General features: G+C 42.9%; 1 protein-coding gene and 1 long non-coding RNA gene across 2 annotated transcripts in view; one reads left to right on the forward strand and one right to left on the reverse strand.

The window, feature by feature from the left end:
• NIPA1 (NIPA magnesium transporter 1) lies at positions 1–23,236 on the forward strand. The gene is made up of 5 exons (XM_039319627.1): positions 1–1,004; positions 10,070–10,117; positions 16,933–17,023; positions 18,515–18,675; positions 20,562–23,236. The coding sequence occupies exons 1-5, from the start codon at positions 839–841 to the stop codon at positions 21,071–21,073; spliced, it is 978 nt and encodes a 325-aa protein (XP_039175561.1). The 5' UTR covers positions 1–838; the 3' UTR covers positions 21,074–23,236.
• The window catches only part of LOC120297233, a 16,152-nt gene continuing 11,609 nt past the window's right edge, over positions 21,516–26,058 (reverse strand). Inside the window, exon 2 of the long non-coding RNA XR_005553738.1 lies at positions 21,516–24,743. This is a non-coding gene — a long non-coding RNA (uncharacterized LOC120297233). The remainder of the gene's footprint in view (positions 24,744–26,058) is intronic.

A 26,058-nucleotide genomic window follows, 5' to 3' on the forward strand; every position in this document is an offset into this window, starting at 1 on the left:
TTCTTCAATTTATTCGTGTCCTCCTTTTTGTTGTAAAAAAGTTGGTCACCTTAATATTTAAGATCAGTAGAATATATCTTAGGCAAGACGATGCATTGATTCCCTGGAATATTTTCTCTTCACTGGCTCAGGGAAAACTCTTTTGACCTTGTGATTTGAAGCTGAAGCAGAATAAAAGTCTTTTGGCTTAACGAGTTTTTGGACGCCTTTCGTTCTTTTTCTACAATTATTAAACTGTTTCCTGGAAGAAAGCCTCATTTTCACGGGACCTGCTGTCTGGAGGAGTAAAGTCTGGATAGAATTGAGCATTTAAATCATAAAGGTCCCCGTAATTTGCGTGTGAAGATTGTTTTGCGCTAAAAGACCAACGGTTCCAGCCCATAACAATATTCTAAGCTCCGTATTCTGACTGACACCACCAGCCTGCGTGAACATGACTTCATGGTGCAAGGCCATGATGTCATGGTCAGAGTGCGGGCCACTTACTCGCATCGTCGCGCCGTTTTCTGACCAGCCTGATCTTGCGAGGGGCTGCCGAGAGTAGAGAGAGGGTCCTCTGCCCGCTCTCTGTTCTCCTTCCACTTCCCTTGGCTGTCAGGGCAAAGACCCCTCGGTTTTATTGAGTGGTGGTGCCAGAGGGCACTGAGATCACAGCACCATCAGCAGCGGCGAGCAAGCAGGAGCAGCAGCAATAGCAAGTAGCGCTGGGGGAGGAGTTTGTGGTTCAGGGCGGATCCCGCAGAGTCGCTACTGGTTGCTGGCCGGCTTAGGAGAAAGAGGAGAAAAAAAGGTTGGCCGAGCAGCTGGGCGTCCTTGGTGCTGGCACTGCCGCCCGGGCATGAGGATGGCTGTCGGCGCAGCAGCGGCTCCAGGAGATGGAGGCTCGCCGAATCCCGGTCCCGCTGCGGTCTCTTTGGGCTTGAGCGTGGCTGTGGTGTCCAGCCTGGTCAATGGCTCCACGTTCGTGCTGCAGAAAAAAGGAATCGTGCGGGCAAGAGGACGAGGTAGGGCCCCCTGGTCCCCGTCCCTTTCTATGCTTCGGGCTGCAGCAGAAACACTCTGCTGTCTTTGCAACAGCTAGCATCCTCTGCGTGGTCTCCCACTTCGCCGAGCCCACCCCGGCTTTCGTGCGCCGCCTTTCCTGGAGCCCCTGCTACCCTACACGGAGGTCATCCTCAGGGAGCGATTAATCAAAATATTTACCAAATCCAGGCCTCGAGACGGCCTTTCCCGATCAACACAATGCTTCCAGGGGTGTCGGACTACAACTCCCAGAATTCCCAGTACTGGCGCTAAATTGGGGAAGGCTGCTTTAAAACAGATTGTTTCGATCCAAGGCATTATCGTTAGTTTTAGGCAGTATCAGACATAAGTATTTAGAATGACCATTGCGAATACACCTTGCAATACTCCTCCGATTTGGGTCACCACCACGACGGCTAACCCTTCAGCTCTCCAATCCAGCCACACCCCCTTTATTGTTTTCTTCTTCAAGTCTGTAATAATATCTGTACTTTTTCAAAAGTCAGTGCTTTTATGTCTGCATTATGAATGTAGGCACTTGATTTGCAAAAGGATTATAACTGAGCATGAATGCTAAATAAAATCTTTCAAATGTCAGGGGCCAGGGGTTCAGGCAGCCTTTTCAAGATTTCGAATGCTATTTGTCCCTTATTCCAGCAGATGCTACAGCATATTATTGGTTCAGTTTAAGCTTGTAATTTGCATTTATAATCTGAATTTATGTTTTTTTAAAAACAAATTAATACCAAGGAATTTCTTATGGAATCACTGAGCTTGGACAAGACCATTTACACCAGTGTTTTTCAAGGCAACTTTTAAGATCATGCTAGCTGGGGAATTCTGGGAGTTGAAGTTCACATATTTAAAGTTGCCAACTTTGAGAAACATTGGTTTAGAATGTCAGATCTAATCCATTCAGGAATACAAAAGAAAACATGCTAGGCAAAAGGTTACCCAGTTTCTGTGTGAATACATCTAATAAATGGAAACCCATCACCTCTCTAGAATAATTGATTCCATTTTCACATTGCACATATTATGAAGACATTTACCTGGATTGTACCTTCCTGTAATTTAAACTATGTTTATAATCTAGATTCTTATAAAACACTAAACAAAAACAATGGTATACCATATCATAATACATTATGTAGATCTGATCATAGTTTCAGAAATGGTTTGCTAAGTGGCACATAGAGGACTTTGTATTAGCAAAATACACAGAATTCATCCGTTACTCCCAAAGGGCTCTAGCCATTTGCACTGTTCTTTGACCTTTGGTAATGATCATTATGAATCCTCAATATAGCAAACATGCAGGCCCCCAAATCCACATTTAACTATATTTCTGTTAATGGGCCTTTTTTCTCATTCACTGAGAAAGGACTATATATTCTTGTAGGAATGCCTAAATTCTGCTATATTCTGAAATCAGATATAGACAGAAAGGTGATAGTTGAATTTCTAATATAAACACTTGCATGCCAAACTGGTCTTTGGGGGAATACTTGCATTTAGTCTATGCCCAATTTTGTTACAAGGCCATTAAGTTCTGCATGCCAGAGCAGTCCTACTCTACAGTAGACTTTACAACAGATATGTCAAACACAAGGCCCTGGGGGTTGGATGCTGCCCGCAAAGTGGTTTCATGTGGCCCGCGAAGCCATTCTGGAAACAGTAAGGGAAACGGCTCCCGCTGCCTTGGCCCTGACCCAGGCCGGCCTGGAGCCAATGTTCAATTTTGTGATGGCCATCTATGCTGAAACACATTCAGTCTTAGCTCCACAAGGCCGTGTAGAAACAGCAAGGAACCAGCCCCTGCCGTGTTGGCCCCGCCCCCTGGGTGCATGCTGGGGAGGTGTCACCCTTTGTGAGGAATGAAGAAATGGACCATGCCTTGGCGCTTGCCCCCGTCCCACCCCCTTCTGCCAGAGACCCTCAGATCTGTCCCACTCCTGCCCAGGCCCCCACAGGCACCTTTGACGCGAACAATGTAGAGCTGGCCAGTTATGTGAACTAAATAACTTTTAACCATCTCCAGCATGCAATCTAAACCCAGTTTAGTGCTTATCTTGCAGTTAAGCAATTATATGACTTTTCTAGGAAAATGAGATGGGATAGAACAGGGTTTTTCAACTGGCGGTATGCGTAGGACGGGTTGAAAAACAATGTAAAAATGTAAAAAAAAAGTGTAAAAGGGGATGAGGTGAAGTGGCAGCAGCGCTGCACAGGCTTGTGGTAAAGTCAGCTGGAACTGCACATTGCCTGGAACTGCACATTGCCTGGGTCCTACTGAGAGGCCAGGATCAAAGTGCGCAGCTCCAGCTGATTGGCGGTGGCCTTGGGGATAGCAGCAGCCTCAAGCAGTCTTCAGTGGAGATTCCGCTGGAGCTGTGCGATGCACTGCTTGGGTCCCCCCCCCACGATGCCCTCACCTCCCCCAAGCATTTTTTTACTTACCTGCTTTCAGCAGCATTCCCTTTATCCTGTCCTTCTCAGCCTTCATGTGTTTGTGAGACAAAAAAAAAAGTTCCATGAGACTTTCTAACTTCTCGCGAGAAGTTAGAAAATCTCATGGAACTTTTTTTCTTTTTTACCCACAAACACGTGGCGAAGGCAGAGAAGCAAAAGGAGAAAGGGAGTGCAGCTGAAAGCAGGTGAGTAAAAAAATGCTTGGGGGAAGCAAGGGCATCTGGGTGGGGGCAGGGGCGCCAACCTTACCCTGCATGGTGGCAGAAGGATTAACAGCGGGCGCGGGGGGGGGGGAGGAGGAGCTGAGCAAAGCAGGCAGATGGGAAGCCGGGCAGATTGTGGGCGTCGGCAAACGAGATGGGCAGGGGCGCGAATTGGCGTGTGCTCAGAAATGCTGATCTCGTGTTCCTGCTCATCTCGCTTGCACAAAGCTGTAAAGTTTACAGCACCACCTTTTGGGAGGGGGGGAATAAGAATGGCAACTGAGCAGGGCAGAATTGGCAGTTGCACGTCGTTGCTCCGACCACCGTTAGAGGGCGTGGGGCCCTCTCCAGCAAGGCCCTGCCCGCCCTTCCCACCGCTCTCATGGCTGCCCTCCGGTCACTGGGCTCAGCTCTCATCTGGAGAGCAAGGCCCGTTTTCACCCGCAGGTCAGTGCAGCGATGGGGCTGGAGCCCAAAAAGCACCCCTTTGCACCCAGGGAGGGGCTGGAGCTGCTGCAGCTGCATTTTGGCTCAGTGCTGAGGAGCTCCCAGGGTCCAACCTAGTGCTGAGGCTCCGCCGTGCTCATAAAAGAAATGCCCAGGGCTGTGCGTGGCTCCGGGCTGCAGCTGCAGCAATGAATGAGCCGCTTCCCTGCTCTTTTCTGCAGCTGCGCGCAATGCACCAGAGGGAGTCCAGCAGCCGCAGCTCTTTCCCCACCCCCATATGCTCCTCCGCTGCCTGCACTCTCCTCCTCCTGTGGAAGAACAGTGGCTGTGCTGGGCTCCCAGCTGCACCGAGCGCAACCGCAGCTCCTTTTCAGAGGAAGCAGCCAGGGAGAAGCAGCGGGCAGGAACTGCAGCAGCTGCCATCACACAGCCATCTGGCTCAGCAACAGTGGCAGTGGCCAAACTCCAATTGCCTCCTCCGGGCTTGTTTATGCCCTCCCCGCTCCCATAGTGCTGGACAATGGGAGGAAGGGACAAAGAGAGGAGGAAGGAAAGGAAGGGAGGGATAATGGAAGGGAGGGAGGGAAGGAGGAAGGGACAAAGAGGGAGGGAAGGAAGAAAGGAAGGAAAGGAGGAAGGAAGGGATGGTAGGAGGGAGAGAGGGAGGAAAGGAAGATGCCCATGCCTGTCCCACCCCCCTCCACCAGAGACTCACAGATCCCTCCACATCCCCACCCACATCCCCCACAGGCACCCTGCAACCTGAGTGATTAGCTGGCTACACCCCCCTGGCCATTACTTTCGCTTTTCAAAAAGTTGCAGAAGGTGATCACATGACCCTCGGACACTGTGACCGTAATAAGTATAAATCGGTTGCCAAGCATCCGAATGTAAATTACACGACCCTGAGGATGCTGCAACAGCATTAAGTGTGAAAAATGGTCATAATTTGCTTTTTTCAGTGCCGTTGTAACTTCGAACAGTCACTAAACAAATTGTTGTAAGTCGAAGACTGCCTGTACTTTATCATTTTTTCCTTTTTGGGGGGGTCAAGTTTTTGACACCTTGCTGGGTGACTGGTGGTACTGGGATATTGCCTTATCCTAAAAGTGGTGCAATGGGTGAAAAAGATGAAAGCCCTGGGATAGAAGACCAATATCAAATTATAACCACATATGCAGCAGCATCTCTGCTGTTACTGCTTCGTTAATTCTTGCTGATGTGTGTGTGTTATTTCCAAAAAATTAATTAATGGCATTATATATAGATACAATATCAAGCACACTGGGCAATATAAAGTTGTAACTGATTGGTTTTCAAGTATTTTATCCTTGAAAATCCCCCCTATCGTAAGATATAGGAATAATTCAGTTAGCATAGAAATATCAAATAGCAATTTAAAACCAGAAAAGTATTATTGTTTGTAAAAGAAAAATCTATTTGATTGTTTGCTTCAGGAATCCATTGTATTTGATTTATACAAGTAGCTAATTATTTGGAGCTCATGCTGACCAGCTGGCAGTATTCTCTACTCATCTAGCACTGGGGTCACCAACCTGTGGTCCACGGCCCACTACCAGGCTGTGGTCTCTTGGCCACTGGGCTGCCTGAGTGGCTGACCAATGCACGTGCATGTGTGCGCTTGCACCCCCCACTTGCGCCAGCATTGTGTCGAGCGTACGCTAGCAATGCCGTGAGCATCGGACAGGCACTAGTGTTGCCATGAACACACACCCCACTTGCCCAAGCATCGTGGCGTCGCACAGGCGCTAGCAATGCCATAAGTATTGAGCGGGTGCTAGCGTTGTCATGAGTACAGCCCCCATTCATGGTAGCATCGTGGTGTCATGCCGGCGCTATTGTCTCTGCAAGCACAACATCCCCACTTGCACTAGCATTGCGGCATTGCATGGGGCTAGCGTTGCCCGAGCATCGCATGGGCGCTTGTGGCCCTGTTTGCGTCACGTGTGCAATCACGGCACTGTTCGTGCATGCATAATCCCATTCGTATAGGTGCGTGCTCACATGCATAAAGGTGCCTCCACCCCCCACCCCAGGCTGTCAAACCAGAAAGGTTGGGGACCCCTGATCTAGCATATCTAGTTTGCATTTTCCACAATCACTTGTGATAAATTCATGTTCCACTTTTGCTCTGTGTAAACAATTTGAAACAAAAAAGTAGGATTGGGTTTTTAAAGAGCCTATTTGGTTCACTTATCATTGTTTTGTTTTCTTTTAAAGATTATGAGAGTAATAATTGCTATGCATCAGGTTTTGACAGCTTTTTAAAAAAAGAAATATAATTCGGAGACTAGCAATAACATAAGAATTTACTGGATTGAAATTTAATCCAGCATTTTGTTTACCAAAGTGGCCACTCAGGTTTGCCTGGACTTTGTAAACAGAACATGGAAACACCCACTCACACCCTGTTATTACTTTGCATTTGAAATACAGAGGCAGGGTTCCTCAAACCCTTCATACACATTGAGTCTTCAAGACTTAAAACAGGGGTACCCAACCTTTCTGGGTTGGTGGCCTGGGGTGCGGGGAGTGGAGGCATCTTTACACGTGCGAGCATGTGCATGCGGAAACGGAGCCGTGCGTGCCCAAATGGGGCTGTGATTGTGTGCATGATGCAAATGGGGCCACGAGCACCTGCACGAAGCTCGGGTGACACTAGCATTTGCACAATGCCATGATGCTAGCACAAGTGGGAATGTTGCGCTTGCAGCGACGATAGCATGACACCATGACGGTAGCGCAAATGTGGGGTTCACTCATTTTTCAAATTAACCATCCAATAAGTGAACAAATACATTCTACTGTATGTTTTAACTCTCCATCCATTGGATGATTTCTTGTCCTATTGTCTTGATAGAGGGGGGAAATAGATTAGTCCAACGTTAACAATGTCAATTTTACAAAGAAGAGCTAGCCATTCACATTCACATAATCAGAACTGATGAAGCTTCTTGGATGAGAAGCAAATTTTTTTCTTCTTCTTCTTCAAGGGAAAAAAAACCCATAGTCCAGTTGCCTTTGGAAAAAATATCTTTGAGACAACCATGACCTGGATGACTGAGAATCTCTGTAGACATTCAGCTATTCACATTAGTTCACATTCATATTGGGCTTCATACTTTTCCTTATTGAATACTTACAATCTGCTGTTTTAACTGCTCATATACTGAAATCCTAACAATGCAAATTTTGGATAAAAGGTGGAAGTTGGGTTCTGAATAGGCAGCACCAGCTTGGAAATAATTGTTTGTGCTTTCCAAAATACCTTCCAGTATTTTCTGTACTATGCAGAGACTGAGGCACAAACCAGCAGTTAGGCAGATGTGCTTGTGGAAGATTCATCTCCATTACCATTTCTCTTCATTTCTGTAGAATAGGGGTCCTTAAATTATGGCCCGCCTTGTCTTTTTATCCAGCCTGCCTCAACCTCCTGGGCAAGCTGTCCAATTGCAAGGTGAGGGTGGGTGGATGGTGGCGAGAGGCCCAGCCAATGGCGGGATGGCGAGTTGGTGAGAGATATTTTTTTCCCAGTTTCTCCCTTGTACGCCCAAGTGCGTGCTCGTGCTTCAGCCATGCCCCCTTCCTCTCCTCCTCTCGTCTCTTTGCGTTTTTACCTCAGGGCCAGGCTGAGAGGTTTAGGCCTCACTTGCAGCCTCGGCCTCATTTAGGGCAGTCAAACCGGGCAATGACGATGTCATTGCTTCTGCTTCTTCTGAGGCGGGTCCCTTGCTAGGTGCTACGGAACACGAGCTCCAGCCTCCACTGCCAGGCAGTTATTCTGCCCTGAGACGGTCCAGAATGCCAATCAAGGAGAATATTTCTGGCTCAGGGTTAAAATGAAGGGTCCTTGGGGGAGGGTCTCTGAGGATGGTGGTTTTCTTGCAGACATTTCAGAATCTAAAGTGGGTTAATAAATGAACTGATGATGTTACCTAGTTTGGGTCATGAGATGTCTACAAGAAAGCCATGAAGCTCAGAGATGACCAAGGAACTCACAACTGCCCTCCTCCTCTTCTCTTCTTCTCCTTCACTCCACAAATCCTCTCTCTTCTGGCACTGTTGATGTTACCTTAGTTTGGGTCATGAGATGTCTGCAAGAAAGTCACCAAGCTCAGAGAGCACCCAGGACTCCACAGCCGCCGTCCTTCTCCTCTTCGCAGTGTTCCAATATCTCAGCGGCTGCCACAAAGAAGAGGGTGTCAAGCTATTTTCCAAGGCGCCTGAAGGCAGGACAAGAAGCAACAGGTGGAAACTAAGCAAGGACAGAAGCAACCTAGAACTAAGGAGAAACTTCCTGACAGAACAATTAATCAGTGGCACAACGTGCCTCCAGAAGCGATGAATGCTCCAACACTGGAGGCTTTTAAGAAGAGACTGGACAACCATTTGTCCGAAATGGTATAGGGTTTCCTGCCTGAGTAGGGGGTTGGACTAGATGACCTCCAAGATCCTTTCCAACTTTACTACTACTACTACTACTACTACTACTATTATTATTATTATCCTCCTCCATTCCACAAACCCCGCTCTCTTCTGGTATTGCTGATGTTACCTAGTTTGGGTCATGAGACATCTGCAAGAAATGCTGAATGGAAATGGCATCTTGTGTTTCTGACAGATGTAACAGAGCTACTAACAGTTTCAATGTGCAACTTCAAGGAAAGGGGAAGCTCATCTGTGATATGAAAGCATTTGAAGTAATATTGGACATACTCATTAAACAAATGAGGGAGGAACTCTTCCCACAACTCAAAAACTATTTGTGGAAAAACTAGCAGTTACATTCCCCCCCAAAAAGTGTGGATTCACTGGAAATGTTGTATATTTTCTTCATTTAAAAATTCATTCAAATAATTAACCAATCATTTTTCTTGTTTCATTTTTTCATTTTATACTTGATTTTACATTGTTCTATAACCGTGGTGGCGATCCTATGGCATGCTTGCCACAAGTGCCCCAGTTCTGGGCCTTCAGCTCAGTTTTATAAAACCTTTTCGCTTTAGGCCTCCACCGCCATGTGCAAAAAAAAAAAAAAGGTTCAATCAATCAATTTCAACTTCTCATGGGAAAAAAAAGATCTCACAAAGTTGGAATTGATTGAACTTTTTAGTCCCACCCAGTCTGCCATTACCACCACAGCCACGCCAACCCAATGGGCCATGCCCATCCAGCACCCAACGATATATAAGTGGGTTTTGGGTTACAGTTTGGGCACTCGGTCTCTAAAAGGTTCGCCATCACTGTTCTATAATCATTATTTTTTTTCAAATTATAGTCTGGCCCCCCACCAGTCTGAGGGACAATGAACTGGCCCCTTACTGTAGAAGATGAGAACAGATTATCTATTGAAAAGACCTACTAAGATTACAAAAAATATTTCAAATTTTAGAAACAGGTGTAAAGATTATGTTACATTCTATAAGAAACAAAATATCTATGCATTTTTAAACAGTTCAAATTCGGCTTTTGCATGAATATTGAAGGCATAGGTAAATATATGTTTATATCCATGTCTCATTTAATGAGCCTCAATAGTGATCCTTAAGAACAATTTTAAAAATTATTTTGTGGTTTTGAAAATACTTTAATCCCAATCATGTGATTTAGGGCAAGGATAAACTAAGTTCATATCTATTTTCTTAAGAGTTGGATTACTAATAACCATACCAGGGACATGACTGATTATCTTCACTAGAAGCAAACAATAAAAAGTAATACTAATTATGGTTATATACTCATGGTTATACAACAAATATTTGCATTGGTTCATGCACTTCAGTTAAATAACTCTGTAAGGCGGGGTAGTAGTAAAGTTAACATATTGTTGAAGCTATAGAAAATTGTACCTATAAAATATAACTTAAACTGATGATCCATTTTTTGATTTTTCACCTATCCAGGGACTTCATATTTAACTGATATGGTGTGGTGGTCAGGTACTATTGCTAGTAAGTATATCTTCTATATTTGAACAATTTTACATCTTAAAACCATATTGAAGGACTATAGTTTTCTACCCAGATGTGTTAGACAACAATTCTTATGCATATGATCAGCAGTGATGATCGTAACTCTGGTCCAATATATCTATTTAAAGAAAAGCTGCTGACATGTTCAGTCTAGGATACTGTTTCATTGGTATTTTTCATGATACTTTTCTTGCTGGCAGCATTCATTTCATACCACAGGATATGGTGGCTTTGGCTAAACTTTATACAGTATTCCTCTCAGGGAATATAATTTAAATATAAAAATTTTATCCAGGAACATCTATGGGGAGAGTAAAAATCTGTATAATTTGCCATTCAGCCATATTGGGTGATAATTGCTGGAAGTAATTCATATCGAAAATACATCTGGAGGAACCAGACTGGAGAAGGTTGAATCAGAATGTACCTGAAATCATCTTGTTAGATACAAAAATGTATGGGCAATGCATAGATTTTTTTTTTAAACAGTTACAGTTTTGCAATCACATTTTCTGAATAAAAAAAGTTGTTTCTCTAAATTTGTCATAGATTATTAAGCAGCAATATCAGAATGATTTTCCAATGCTTTTTTTTTCTAAAATACAATTTTGACTTCTGGTATAATTAACAGCCTTTGGATTTTGTGGTTTCTCCCATGCAAGTACTAATCAAGATTATTTCTGCTATCTTTTTCAAAATTAGCCAAATTTATCTAAATGGTGTCATCTGGAAATGAACTTGTGAAAAGAACAACAACAGCAACAAAAAACCTAAACATGATGGTGTAACAATTTAGATTGCTTGTAATTCGTTTTGGTTGGCTGATAATATTATAATCCTATGTAAACATACAGTAGATCAATTTGTTGATCTACAGATATATTGCAATTCCAAATTTTCTAATCAGGATTGCCTTGTAGGCTAGGAATGCCCAAAAAATGTAATTCAGGCACTCCTGGAAAGCACCAGATTGGAACAGGCTAAATTAGGTGCTAGAAAATAAAACCTTCAGCTAGCATAAAACGTATTAAGAATATACCAAAATACTTTACACCAATGCAGAATAGGAGTCATTTTAGTTCAATATCCTCTACACTGCCAGTATTCAGGATTATTTACCAGGAGAAGGCATCACATTTGCATCCATAACTATAAAATGGAAATATATATCCAAAATAAATAATGTATTGAGATATAAGACTAGTCAATGCGATTTTGTGGAAAGATGAAAATAGTACCCATTGACATCTGTGAAATGGCACATGATATCAATACATTATAGTATAATTGCACAAGTGGCAGGAATTAAATACTGTATGTCATTTGCATAATGATAATACTGGTGCAAAATACCTAAATCCATGCTATTTGCATACTTGAATTCATAGCCCTGAAAGTGTTCCATCTTGTTTTCCAGCATGATAGATGTAGCATCCACCAATGGGTAATCAAAACCTTCCTGCTCAGTTTAGACTAAGACCAAACTTTAGCCACGCCTCCCTTGGGCGGTCCTTTCCCAGTTTTGTCTTAGTCTCAGCTCAGTAGGACACAATTTTTGTAGCTCCTCAGTTAGGCTAATTCAAAATAGGTCTTTAGGATAGAGAGAAGAGACATCTGGCACTGGAGAGAGAATTCTCCAAAGTTCAATGGCTCAGATCCAGCGAAACGGAAGTGGTTCCCCCTGCTTCGCTGGATAATTCACCATTTGAGCCTCTACTGGTGCTGTCTTATCAGGCTCCCCGAGCTTGGTCTCCTCAAGGGGGAACTGAACAGGTCGGTCTCCCTCCTCCTATTTCTTCACCTCCTCATTCTGATCCTTCTGTTCCGTCTGCTACCATCATTCCACAGGCTCCTCAGGCCACTGCGGCTGGTGTTGGTTCAGCAGAGCGAACCTTATGGGCACAACAGTTCCAGACCTTTATGCACCAGGCCTTTGATCAATTTATGTCATCTTCCATGGCACAGGGGTGTCCACAGTTACCGCATCCTCCACCCTTGTCCGTAGGTCGCACTGGGCATATCCAGTCAGCGGGCTCGGGTATTTCTGAGACTTCATCTCAGCTAGGTGAGGCTAAGTCTGTGGACCTGGAGACAACTGACATCCCTATGTCTGAGGATGAAGAGGTGGCACCGGATCCGACCCCAACATCGGGTCTTTTTGATCCTTCTCTATTTAGGTCACTATTGTTAAAGGCCTGCACCACGGCCAATTTGGTTACAGAGCAGGAGCCTAAACCGTCTACCTCCACTGCACAGAAGTCTAATCCTTTTTTTGCGATACAGGTTGTGGAGGAAAAACAGGTTCCTTGCCCAGCTGTTTTCCACACTACGGTGGAGAAGCAGTGGACTTCTTGGCCACACTACCTCCGCCTAATAGTACAGAAAAGAAACTGTTTAATGCAGTGGTTCTCAACCTGTGGGTCGGGATCCCATTTGGGGTTGAACGACCATTTCACGGGGGTCGCCAAACAACGCAGTCCGCCATTTTTTCCCCTTTTCCTTAGCTGTGCTACTCCCTTTTATTCTATTGGCTTTTGAAAGCCAATAGAATATACTCTCTTGAATAGAGTCTAATTCTATTGCTTTCAAAAGCCAATAGGAATTGTCCAGGCTGTCTCTGCCCTGCTGAGCCCACCAAAAGTCCCATTCTGCAAACGGTGCTGGACCAGTTGAGTAGTCCTCGACTTACGACTGGTGGAGTAGTCCTTGACGTATGACTGGTTGGGGGTCGCGGCATTAAAAAGGTTGAGAACCACTGGTTTAATGTCTCATCTACATTTTCTTCCCTCCTAGAGGTGCCTACAGTAGACACTCCCTTAACCTCACTGTTCTCCACATCCACGATTCCTGGAGATATGGCGGAGCTCTCAAGGCGGAGGATAAAATGTTCAAGTTTTCCCTCTGCAGAGTTCATCAGGCCTCAGCCTGGGCAATCAAGGCTGCAACATCCTCGTCCTTTTTCGCGAGGACTTCCATTATGTGGCTTTGTGAGTTACAGGCTCTAATTCCTCCGGATCAGGTGTGTGCACAACAGACCTTAGGTAAGCTGGTAGCTGCAGCGGAATATATGGCAGATGCATCCCTTCACTCAACCAAGTATTCCGCTAGATCTATAGCGGCCATGGTAGCATCACGCAGATTGTTGTGGCTCAAACAGTGGAGGGCTGACCTTAAGTCAAGGTGGCATCTAGCTACAGACACCTACAGTGGTACTCATTTGTTCGGCCCGGTCCTGGAACCATATCTAATAGAAGGGAAAGACAAACAAAAGACCTTGGCTCACCCTTCTAAGAAGGCGGATAGGAAACCCCAACAAGAATTTCACAGGCAGTCCTTTCGTGCCGGAAGTTCTTGGGAATGGAGACAGCCCTTTCGATCAGGGCAGTCCTGGGACTGGCCCAGAGGTTCCCGATCCTTTTCCCCCAGACAAAATCGCCAACAGGACCGCCAAAGTTCAGGAACCAGGGGTCAGTCCCAATCTAAGCATCCCTTCAGAGGAGCTGGGGGTCGCCCATACAGGAAGTCTAAGTGACGCCAAATCGGATCCTCCTATAGGCAGTCGCTGAGCTCTGTTCAGCGACACCTAGGAGGTCACCACCACCGATACCTGGGTAAGGGAGACGATAAGATTCGGTCTAGCTCTAGAATTCAGATCCATTCCCCCAGACCACTTCATTTAGTATCCATCCTCAAGACACGCAAGCAAGGCCGAGTACAACGCTCTGCCCTTCGGCCTATCTTCGGCTCCTCGGGTGTTCACAAAACTACTGGCTGTATTAGTGGCTCATCTCAAGATTGATGCCGGTATGAGTGCAATGCTACCTGGATGACATAATTATCCAGTCCAGTTCATTCCGTTCTGCCCAATTAGACTTACAGGCCACAATAGAAACACTCCAGAGGCACAGCTTCTCCGTGAATTTCAAAAAGAGCCACACCACTCCAACCACTCGGATCTTACATCTGGAGGCAGCCATTCACAAGGGGTCACTCTTCAAGAAGCCTCACAGACTCATCCTGACCACAGACGCCAGTCTGTTAGGATGGGCGCACACATACAGACACACATGGCACAGAGTCAATGGTCCCAGTCCGATCTCACACACAACATAAATTGGCTGGAACTCAGGGCAGTACACCTGGCACTTCGACAATTCTCCAACATAGTACAGAGAAACACATCCTGATCATGACGGACAACGTTGCGGCCAAGGCCCATGTCAACAGGCAGGGAGGGACCAGATCTTGGTCCCTCATGCAGGAGGCCCTGGCATTGGGTCTGTGGGCAGAGTCCAACCTGGAGTCCATCAGTGCAGAACACATATCTGGGGAGGCGAATCGCCAAGCTGATTCCCTGAGCTGGGCAACGGTAGACCACTCGGAGTGGCGTTTGGATCAGACCTATTCAGGGAAATATCGGAGAGATTCGGACAGCTCCAGGTGGACCTGTTTGCTTCACCAACAAACACTCAACTGCCCAGATACTTTACGAGGTTCCGGTCACAGGGAGCGGAGGGAACGGACGCTCTCCGCAGCAAGTGGCCCAGGGGACTTCTTTACGCTTTTCCTCCACTCCCACTGATTCCAGCAATCATTCGGAAACTTCTCTTAGAACAGGCAGAATTAATCTTGCTGGTCCCACATTGGCCAAGACGACCTTGGTTTGCGTGGATCTGTCGATCTCCCCACCGTGGAAGATCCCACCAGATCGTATCTCAGTCAGGGTCAACTCCAGTACCCAGAACCACAGTGGCTTCAACTAGTCGCTTGGCACTTGAGCGGGAGAGCTTGTCCAGGCAGTCCTATTTATCTGGAGTGATTACTGTAATTCAAGCCTCCAGACGTCCTTCAACCAACAGGATTTATGATGCCACGTGGAGACATTTCTGCGCGTGGTGTAACACTCTAAAAATTGACCCGCTGACTGTCACCATCCCGGTCATATTAGACTACCTTTTGGAGGGCCTGAACAAAGGACTATCTCATAATACCATTTGCAGACAGATTGCTGCTTTATCCACCATGCTCATTTGTGAGAATCAGGTTCAGTTATCCTATCACCTGGTGGTTACAGCCTTCCTTAAGGGAGCCGCTAACACTAGTCCCCCTGTAGTACGTAGATATCCCACATGGGACTTTCCAAAGGTACTACAGGCCCTCAAGGGGTCACCATTTCAGCCCATTAGATCTTGCTCTCTACACTTTCTTTCCTTGAAGGTAGCCTTTTTGCTAGCCATCACATCGGCAAGGCGTATTTCGGAACTGGCCGCGCTCTCGGTAAGAAGTGACCTGTGTGTTTTTCTGGATGACAGAGTGATCCTCTGATTGGATCCTTCTTTCATTCCGAAGGTCAATACCTAGTTCCATAGGTCTCAGGATCTGGTTCTTCCAGACTTTTGTCCACTACCTTCTCATCACCTGGAAAGGTTGTGGCACACATTAGACGTGTGCAGGGCTTTGCATCACTACGTGAAGCGAACTTCAACATTTTGCAGGACGGAAGCACTGTTCGTATCCTTCCAACCTTCTTCCATGGGTTTGAAGGTGTCATCTTCAGCCATTGGAAGATGGATCAGGGTGTGCATATCCCATGCATATAAGGTTCAGTCTCTCCCGGTTCCTGCCAACATTACAGCTCATTCGACGCGTAGTGTGGCCACATCCATGGCCTGGTCAACCCAGGCTTCTCTGTGAGGAGATTTGTAGGGCAGCCACATGGTCTTCCCCCTCTTCATTTATAAGGCATTACAAGCTTGGTAAGTTCGCTGCGATAGATGCCTCCTTCGGCAGAAGGGTCTTGCAGCAGGTAGTTTCTACACACGAATCACAAGCCTAAACTTTCCCTCCTGACAGGGACATGGGTGGCTTTGGTATGTCCCATCGGTAGATGCTACATTTATCATGCTGGAGAAGGGGCGTTGTCTTACCTGAATGCCTTTTCTCAGTATGAAGCTGTAGCATCCACACCCACCCTTAACAGTCAGTCTAGGCAGATTTCTTACAGGAGGAGCTATTGTGTCAGACCTCATGGATGCTTCGCCTCGTCAAAACTGGGAAAGGATCGCCCAAGGGAGGCGTGGCTAAAGTTTGGTCTTAGTCTAAACTGAGCAGGAAGGCTTTGATTACCCATCGGTGGATGCTACATCTTCATGCTGAGAAAAGGCGTTCAGGTAAGATAACGCCCCTTCTAGTGATGTCAATCTTAATGTTGCTTACATGTAAAGCATCGAGAATCATTGCAGCTTCCTAACATTTTCATTTCGCTTTTGTCCCTCTGGTTTATCAGGGTTTCAAAACAAGGGGCCAGAAGCAAAATCAGCAACTCTGTTGCTTCTGAGTTCCAGAGCTATGGGTGCTCACCTTTTCCCTTCTCAACACCCAAACTTAAGAGATCATTAGCCAGCTATATTCAGCAATTGTCGAGATTTTTTGGGGGGTAGTGGTGGTAATATAGTGTTGTGATTTAAATATGGAAATACAGTGGTTATGGCTTTAATGACAGTGCCATCATTCTTTATACTTCTTAAGGCTAAAAGAAAAAATACCTTCTTCTCACTATTTACTAGTTTTCCTACCCATGAATATAAAGGACAATCATACTATTTAATTAAAATGCAGCTAGAGAAACACACAACAGGTTAAAACAGGAAGGAAATCATACAAAATAAAACTGCCAAGCATGAGGTAATAAAGCAATAAAATGCCAAAACCCTGCAGTCTAAATCAGTTGTTCCAAAAATAATGAAACGTTTAGTTTTGTTTTCTGTTCACATATTTGTGTTTTTTTCCCACAGTGGCGCTTGGCCAGATTGGGAATTTCTTAGCTTATACTGCAGTTCCTACTGTTCTGGTGACTCCACTTGGAGCACTTGGAGTCCCATTTGGGTAAGGATTTTTTCTGTTCTGCCTTGTTTTCCCTTTCTTCAAATCAAACTATCCATCTGAGTATCTATATTGTATGCAACTATGTTCAATTTTCTTGCAATTATTATTTTTACTAGTAGTGCCAATAAGTGTTTATTTTTTTATCTGTTCTACTGATTTGCATTAAAAATGACCTATTTTTTTCCCCCTTATCTTCCCTTTTGTTCCTTATTTTAAGGAAAAGACATTAGTTGTTTTTTAGATTTCTTTCTATCCTCTGAAATGTGCAGATGAAGCATTTATTTATTTATTAAAGAAAGCCATTATCAAAGGTTTACTGTTAATATGGACAGATGTTTATATCCCTAAATACTGAAATGTAAAATATGCACAAACCACTCAACTACTTAAATAAAATGTCCTTGGATTCTCAGAGATCCTGACTAAATGAGGTACATCCTTTGAATTTTTCATTTAATTAAGTGGCTCTCTTGGTGTTACTTCATGTTGTGGAATTGTATCCAGAGCTAAAAACTGATTCAATCCCCAGAAAGTTACATAAAGAAGACAGAGTGATATTTCTAGGACTTTGTCTCAGATAGCTAGCTATCCTTTCTCAAATAAATATTTAAGTTAATGTCCAGATATTATATTCCTTTGGGGCATTTTTGTCACAAATGGCACTGTCCTCTCTCTATCCAAAGAACCATGAAGTGATCCTCAAGGGCAGGTGGGGTTTTTAAAAAAGGTTTTACATCTCTGATGCTGCACAATCATGTTGAATCTGTTAAGAAAACATATCCTGTATAAGCAGCTGCAAGAAATGTTCTGTTACTTAAAAAAAAATCCCACATGTAATGTGCAGGAGAGATCAAGTCAGAATATTTTTCATTGATACAAAATGCATCAGGGAAGCACTCCTTTCCTATCTTGCATTCCCACTTGCCAGGCCAAACTCAAGTATCGAAATATATCCCACGTTGCTAGCTGGGGAATTCTGGGAATTGAAGTCCACACATCGTAAAATTACTAAAGTTGAGAAACAATGGTTTAAACCAATGAAGAAAACTACCTTCTGAAACAAACACTGTTGAATAATTTCTTAACCTGCAGCAAGGACTTCCAAAAGAGTGATCAAACTGTGAAGAAAATGGCCACAACTAAATAATATATCTTTATGTGTATCATGTAAAAAAATGGTTAGGATTTCCATCACATAGTTGCTACTTTGATTTTTGAACTCTCCTTTGTGGATAGTCTGCCTTACAGCAGAGGTCCCCAACCTTTTGGGCACCAGGGACCGGTTCCGTGGAGACAGATTTTTCCGCGGACCAGAGGGGGTGTGGTTTTGTGTGCTGCCTGCATCTCGTGAATGGAGCTTTGCTTGTTTGTGCAGACCAGTTGTTGGCATGCCGCAGCCTGGTACTGGTCCTTGGACTGGGGGTTGGGGACCTCTGCCTTACAGCACAGAACACCTGATTGAAATTTTCTCTTTGATCCTCTCTCTCTAAGGTCCATTTTAGCTTCCTATCTACTGAAAGAAAAACTGAACATTTTGGGCAAATTGGGCTGCCTCCTGAGTTGCGCAGGTTCTGTTGTTCTCATCATTCATTCTCCAAAGTCTGAAAGTGTCACCACTCAGGCTGAGCTTGAAGAAAAGCTTACAAATCCAGGTATTTAATTCTTTGGGTTAACCATGTTGACAAGTAAATCTGAGTGACAAGACAAAAATGAAAAGAAGCTTAAGTTGCTCCAATGTATAATGTTGGCTTACTTTGTATTTCCTGCTGAACAACTTTTTGTTGCCAAAGGAATGCATCATTTTTTTTCCTCCTCTTTCATCTTTAATTATGGAAACTCATTTGTTCCACAGTCCTAAGCATAGCTACCTTTTTTTAAAATTACCATTGGGAAATAAGTTAGACTTACAAGTTTTCCAATAGCTACTGTATAAGACAAGAATAACACAAAAATAAGAAATAAAATTTAAAGAAAAAATTACTTAAGCTTAAAATAAGCTTGTTTTCCTACTGGGTAATTTTTTTTATAGAATTCATTAAATAATAAAGAATGAATTCATTGTACTTCTGTATAATTTCAGTCAGTGGGATTTAAGCAGTTTTATTACTTGGGGTTATAAATAAGTACTATAAATGTATACATTCAACCAAGGAAGGTTGGAAATTAAAATGATAAATAATGGCTTTGGATGTAAAATTATTGTTAGAACTCATAGAATAAAGGAGAATGTATTTTCTCATATTTATTTCAATGTACTTTAAACACAAAAGAAAGCAATCCACTGGTCTATTCCAATTGTTCTTGGGATTACTGCTCCCAGATTATTAGCCAAAGAGCATGATAGCTGGAAATTCTGGAAATTGTACCTCCAAAAGGACTAGATTGGAGAAGATCTAAATTCAACACAGTTGATTCAGTAGTGAGCAAATCACTGACTGCTTCCAAGAGTAAACATGATTAATAAGCTGTTTGTGATTATCATAGAATGATAATGCAAACTTTGGACTATAGTTTTATCTCTCTGAAGAAATTAAAAAATAAAGTGATAGTCTATGTTTAATTACTTTTGGTTTCAGACAATTTCCAGATAAAGGCAGAGTTAAAGATCACAAAATTACATTGCTTAAATATGCCTGATGACTGACTTGCCCATGATAAATAATGTGGAAGATAATTTAAATGTTCTCTGCAGATCTCTGATAAATAACATGGAAGATAATTTAAATGTTCTCTGCAGTATACATATAAACAAAAATATGTATTTTGAAAGAACATTTTTCTGAATCAAAAGCATAATTTGCCTTGATAAATTAAATAACAGACTGTCAAAACCAGGACCACAATTTAGGATTACATACCATCGTTTGATTCAGATGAAAAACAATAATTTAAGAGAAGGAATGAGCATCTGCAGAAAACCTCACAGTACTTCCAGATATAATCTTTCCAAACTTAATCCTTTTCAAATATGTTTGTGTATAGTTCCCGTTACACTGACATGTCAGCTGGAGGACATTGCAGTCTAAATACCATTAAGATAGATAGAATTCTTTATTGGAGAAGTGTGATTGGACACACAAGGAATTTATCTCCAGTGCATAATCTCTCAGTGTACATACAAGCAACAAGTGATAAATCATGATCATAATTATAAAACACTATTATCATAAAATATATTCAGTGATAGTCATAGGATATTAAATAATCAACATAAATCAAAGCAATCAGCACAAATCATGAGATGCAAACAACAAAGTTATAGCCATAAAAAGCTAAGGAAATAAATAGGTAATAGGGAAGATGAGAAGTATAATAGTAATAGTAATATAGCCCAGTTAAGTGATTGATGATGACATTTATTGCAAAATACAATTTGGAAAGTTATCAAGATAAAGCCAGTGTGAGTTAACGTCATATAAACAATGTGCAGTATGGATCATTGTGACTTCTAGCATTGGGGTATATATTATATAATATAGAATTGTTTTCAAGAAATATTATTTGGTTGAGCGTAATTATGCTATTCTTTGTTTTTCAGTATTCGTGGGTTACCTCTGTATTGTGCTTCTCATGCTGCTCCTACTTATCTTTTGGATTGCACCAGCTCATGGACCTACTAACATTATGGTTTACATCAGTATTTGCTCATTGTTAGGAAGTTTCACTGTGCCTAGTACAAAAGGAATTGGACTGGCTGCTCAAGATATCTTTCACAATAATCCATCAAGTCAAAGAGCATTATATCTCTGTTTGGTTCTGTTAGCAGTATTGGGATGTAGTATAATAATTCAGTTTAGGTACATCAATAAGGCACTAGAATGTTTTGACTCCTCGGTGTTTGGTGCTATCTACTATGTAGTATTCACCACTCTTGTCTTGCTGGCCTCAGCCATTTTGTTCAGAGAATGGAGTAATGTTGGTGTTGTTGACTTCTTGGGGATGGCTTGTGGGTTCACCACTGTATCTATTGGAATTGTTCTTATACAAGTCTTCAAAGAATTCAATTTCAATATTGGTGATTTGAATAAGCCTAATATGAAGACCGATTAAATTCTTAATGTTCAAGGGAATTGGATAATCCAGAGAATGATAGTGTCTTCAATTTTTAGGCCATAGAAATGATAGCCTTTAATTTTTAAACTTTGAGAATAATATCACCTTTCATTCCTTGCTAGAATGTGTGAAATGAATTAGTGTTCTTAATTCAATTTCTCTAAGACTTGTGATTTATAAACCTCATAGCAAGTAGGATAAGAATTGCATCATCACAGAAGCTGATGTATTTCTTTATCCTTAAACATCATCTATGTAGTGTAGGACTGAATTATTTTGGTCTATGAAGAACCAGGAATCTTTTCAAATGATTATTCAGAATCTTCTGATTGTGTGAATCAACTGTCAACATTTGTGTTTACAACTGAGCAGGTGCCATGAGTGATCAATAGCCCCTTTTAAAAATGTAGATACACTTCAAATACTAGAAAGGGTTGTCTTTCTATTTACCTTCACAGTTATGATTCAGATTTTAGTATTCTTACAGGTGTATTTGAAGATTCCACAACAGTTACAACTGTGTATTGATATGGTGTGTTCTTTCTCTACCTTTGTAAATTGGACTGTGACATGGAATTCATAATTATGTCCCAAACTAGATATTTATATCTCAACATGTGTTCTCTCTCATACCAGATGAAAGTTGCTCACAAATCTAAGTAAATATAGCACTTAGTTGACAGCTATGCCTTTTGTTCACATGAATCACTTAATGTATGTCAATGCATTATATTAATTCAGGAGCTTATATTTAATATAAAACAATGTAAGGAATGTGTTAGATCATAACCACTTTCTACCTTTTTTGGTAGATTATTTGTAAACAGCTGGAAACTACTTCAGTGCCTTTTCTATTCTAATGAGATCACTTTCTTGGAGTGGTTCATATTCTCTAATATTTGAATGTCCTCATGCTTATCAATTTAACCAAGCAGAGAGACACTAATATATTTGAATTATTGTGGGGTAACTTCTATGCACTTCCAGCTAGTGTTTGTTTAGAACAAAAGTATTCTATTACAGTAATATTCAGTTAAGTTCCCTAGACAGTTTTCCCTAACAAATTCCAGTAAACTATTGTGTAGCATCTTTTATCAGGGTTTGAACTGGCACTTTTAGAATTAAACTAGGCATTACGAAAGGAATTTGTAAGCGGAAAGAAAAATGTTCTTCGGTTGAGGGGAAAATATCTAGATTTACTAAGTGATTCTTCAGCAAGGCCTAGAAATTGTTCTCACTCACTTGGAAGAACAGAGAGAAACAATGGGACTTCTGTTTCCACGATACTTGGGTAACCTTAAAAAGTGTGAACTTCAACTCCCAGAATTCTGGAAGTTGAAGTCCATACTTTTTAAAGTTGTACTAAGTACAAAAACCTCAGTATAAAAAACTGCTAAGTAAAAAGAACAGAAACGAAGAGTTGACTTTTTCCTAGATAATTAGATTTGATTCAATAGCTATGAGTCTGTTTGCAGGTTCCTCATTATGACTTGAATTAACAATAGTGGTCTGACATAGAAATAGCAGTTTTGTGTCAGTGTCAAAGAAATACTGTATAAATAGATACATGAATACTTTGCAGATCAGGTTTTATTTATTATTCTGTATGCTCTTTTGTTGAACTTGTAAGCATGCATTACTTTTTAAAATCACTGCATTTGAAGTTTCTGAATTCAGGAGGCACATGACCAAGAAATGTTTGCCAAGGGAACAAGAAATAAACCATGCACCTAGTACAAACTCTCCCCTTATATATTGTACATTGGGATGTCATGATGCAAGTAGAAAATATTGACATTTGTGTCATTATGTCATGAAACATTTTGTTGTTTTGACATCATCAGAGTTAGGAACAGACACCAACTAATGTCATAGGTGTCAATCTGCATCTTCAAGCATTTTTAAGCATACAGTACTTTATCTTCACAAGTAGTTTCTGACAATAACATTATTTGCAATGCAGCCACAAGGTTGTACAGAATGGTTGTTTTCTCAATATGCACAACCAGTATAGAAATCTTATGATTCCTTTTAAATTCTGAAAATTGCAAATTGGAGATGATTTTTCTAAAATAAAACAGCCTTTCGCATGTTAGGGATTAAAACTGTTTGTATGTATGTACAGTATATATATTTAAAAGATTAAAACCCATACTAATAGCTATTTGAACACTTGGAACATTAAATATATGAGAGGACGTTGTGGGGGCAGCCTGAATGGGGCTTCTTATTCCCTATAATGGACACCATGGGAAGGAAAATATGCATCAGAATGTAGCCAGTCATAAAACATCTATTTTACAAAGAGCAACTGGGAATTCATTCCTTCTACCACACTGTGTTGTTCCTACTATTCAAGCTGTCTTTTGTTTTTTTATAGATGGGTAGATATGCTTCAGAACAAAGCATTGGCCTACAGTCACAGACCCGTTTTTATTTTCTAAGATTACCTGTGAGACTATGTAATGGACTCAGAGAGATTTCTTTGGAAATAAATCATTTTAAAGTCTGGCTTTCTTTTAAAAGAAAACACACACACATACAGTCAGATGGGGCAAAGAGCCTGCTAAATGCCAAGGTAAGAGTCCATAAACAGATTGGCTTCTTCCCCCCCATCAAAATGATTTAGATATTGGGTCGTGTTTGAACTGGACAGACCCCTTTCACCCTGTACATATATGGGTAAAGGACATGCATGCTATAAATTCAACAAAATGGTAGTCCAAAAGTAACTTGTGAAGTAACCTTTAATCAATTTTAATCTGCAAACACTGGTTTGGCTTGCTTATTTATTCATTTATTTAAGAAATATCCATTTTATCTTCTCCCAAATGGTTTTAGGTAGCTTACAAGGCAGTCATTATTTCTAAAGGTCATTAAAATCTTCCTGCAATGTGTGGCATGTACAGAGAGGTTAGAACACAGCTCCGCTCTTTCAGCCGTCTCCTGCGGCTCCCTGTCCTCAGCCACCATGTGCAGTCTGAAAAAAAAAGTGGGACTAAAAAAGTTCAACCAATCAATTCAAACTTCTCATGAAGTTTGAATTGATTGGTTGAACTTCTTTGGTTTGTGGGACTGCCCACAACCTCTTTCCTTCTTCGTACTGCACGTGGTGGCGGGGAGGATTGCTGGAAAGGTGTCCCTGGTAAGGAGCCGCAGGTGGCTGGTCTTGGGGTGCCTCTTCCCTGCCCGCCAGGTCTCCCTTTGCCCTGCTCCGCCGCCGCCTGTTGGGGTCACCGGGGGTCTTCCGGAGCTTCCCCTCTCCGCCTGTGCCTTTCGGCCGTCTTATGGGCAGCGGATTCCCCTGCGGCACCTGGTCGGCCCTTTCCCCACCTGCTGCACGGTCCTCTTGGCTGTCCTTCTGCTGCCGCTGCTGCCAGTCGCACTGAGTGAGGCCAAAGTAGCCATGCCACTTCGCTGTCCTCCCGCTGCCGCCGCCCTCAGTGCTGCAGGAGAAGGAGGCCTTGGGCTATGGGGGCAGCAGCCAGGCCGGGGGCAGCAGGGAACCCCGACGATGCTGCAGTGGCCGCTGCTGGGCCATGCCGCCATCACTGGAGCCACTGCCTCCCGTCCTGCTCCCCCTCCCCGCCTGTTCTGCTGAGGACGCGGCGGCCAGGCTGCGCTGCCACCACCAGAGCCACTGCCTCCCGTCCTTCTCTCTCCTCACCTGGAGAGAGAGAGAGGAAAGAGAGAGGAAGAGAAAGAGAGGAAAGAGAGAAAGAGGAAAGAGAGAAAGAGGAAAGAAAGCGAGGAAACAGGAAAGAGAAAGGAAAGAGAAAGGAAAAAGGGAGAGGAAAGAGAAAGGGGGAGAGGAAAGAGAAAGGAAAGGGAAAGAAGAAAGAAAGGGGGAGAAGAAAGAAAAAAAGGAAGGGGAGAGGAACGAGAGGGAGAGAGGAAAGAGAAGGGGAGAGGAAAGAGGGAAAGAGGAAAGAAAGAAAGGGGGTGAGGAAAGAGAAAAAGAGGAAAGAGGAAAGAGAAAGGAAAAGGAGAGGAAGAGAAGGGGGAGAGGAAAGAAAGGAGAGGAAAGAGAAAGAAGAAAGAGAAAGGAAAGAAAGAGAAAGAGGGAGAGGAAAGAAAAAGAGGGAGGAAAGAGAAAGAGGGAGAGAAAAGAGAAAGAAGGGGAGAGGAAAGAAAAAGAAGAAAGAAAAAAGAGGAAAGAGGGAGGGAAAGAGAGAGAAAGAGACCCTTTTGACATATAAAATGAAGATAACACTACATATATCCTTTTTTACCTTTATTTTATACACACACACACACACACACACACACACAAACACACATGTTTTCTGAGATTTTCGCGGGTGTATGTAGTTTGCTTCATGTATGGATTGGAGGGCTTTAAAGTGGCTAATGATGCAGCTGTGGTCTGGCTTCTGGTTTGTGGTCGTGCCTCATCATCGGTATGGGTTTGGGTTTGCTTTTTGCGTGGATGTGTGGTGGTGACATCCTTTGTGGTTTTCGTGAGTGTGGGTCTGGAGTCATTCTTTGTGTTAGGGACTTGTTTGTCAATAAGGGCGGGTTTCCAAATGGCTGGTAGGTGGGAGGTATCATCTTGTTTATTCATGCTGTGTGGGCGTTTTTCTATCTCGGTGGCTTCTCTGATTATTCTGTTATTAAAGTGTTCAGTTTTGGCGATAGTTCTGCTCTTTTTAAAGTCAATTTCATGTCCTGTGGCTTTAAGGTGTTGGACCAGGGAAGAAGTTGGTTCCTCTTTTTTGACTGAGTTCTTGTGTTCTTCAAAGCGTGCACTTATTGTTTTGGCATTGTCATCAGCAAACTGACACCCACCATGAAGATGAGGCACAACCACGAACGCGAAGCCAAACAACAGCAACGCAGCTCACCATCTCAAATCCTCCTGCAATTCAGATTAACCTGAGCACAACAAAGCCCCCACCCAAACAGAACACTCCACCATCCAATCAGAGCACCGCCAACCCCCATCCAGAGCACAGCCAAGCCCCTAACCAATCAGAACACAC

Source organism: Crotalus tigris, unplaced genomic scaffold (assembly GCF_016545835.1).
Source record: "Crotalus tigris isolate CLP2741 ecotype Arizona unplaced genomic scaffold, ASM1654583v1 scf7180000023606.2106662, whole genome shotgun sequence".
NCBI classification, from domain to species: Eukaryota; Metazoa; Chordata; class Lepidosauria; order Squamata; family Viperidae; genus Crotalus; species Crotalus tigris.

What these genes read in the sequence shown, in the direction of transcription:
- NIPA1 (XM_039319627.1), top strand. Translation starts at nt 839, where the DNA reads ATGAGGATGGCTGTCGGCGCAGCAGCGGCTCCAGGAGATGGAGGCTCG. An exon ending in CGTGCGGGCAAGAGGACGAG is followed by an intron (nt 1,005 to 10,069) that starts GTAGGGCCCCCT and finishes TCACCTATCCAG; the next exon opens with GGACTTCATATTTAACTGAT. An exon ending in GTGGTCAGGTACTATTGCTA is followed by an intron (nt 10,118 to 16,932) that starts GTAAGTATATCT and finishes TTTTTCCCACAG; the next exon opens with TGGCGCTTGGCCAGATTGGG.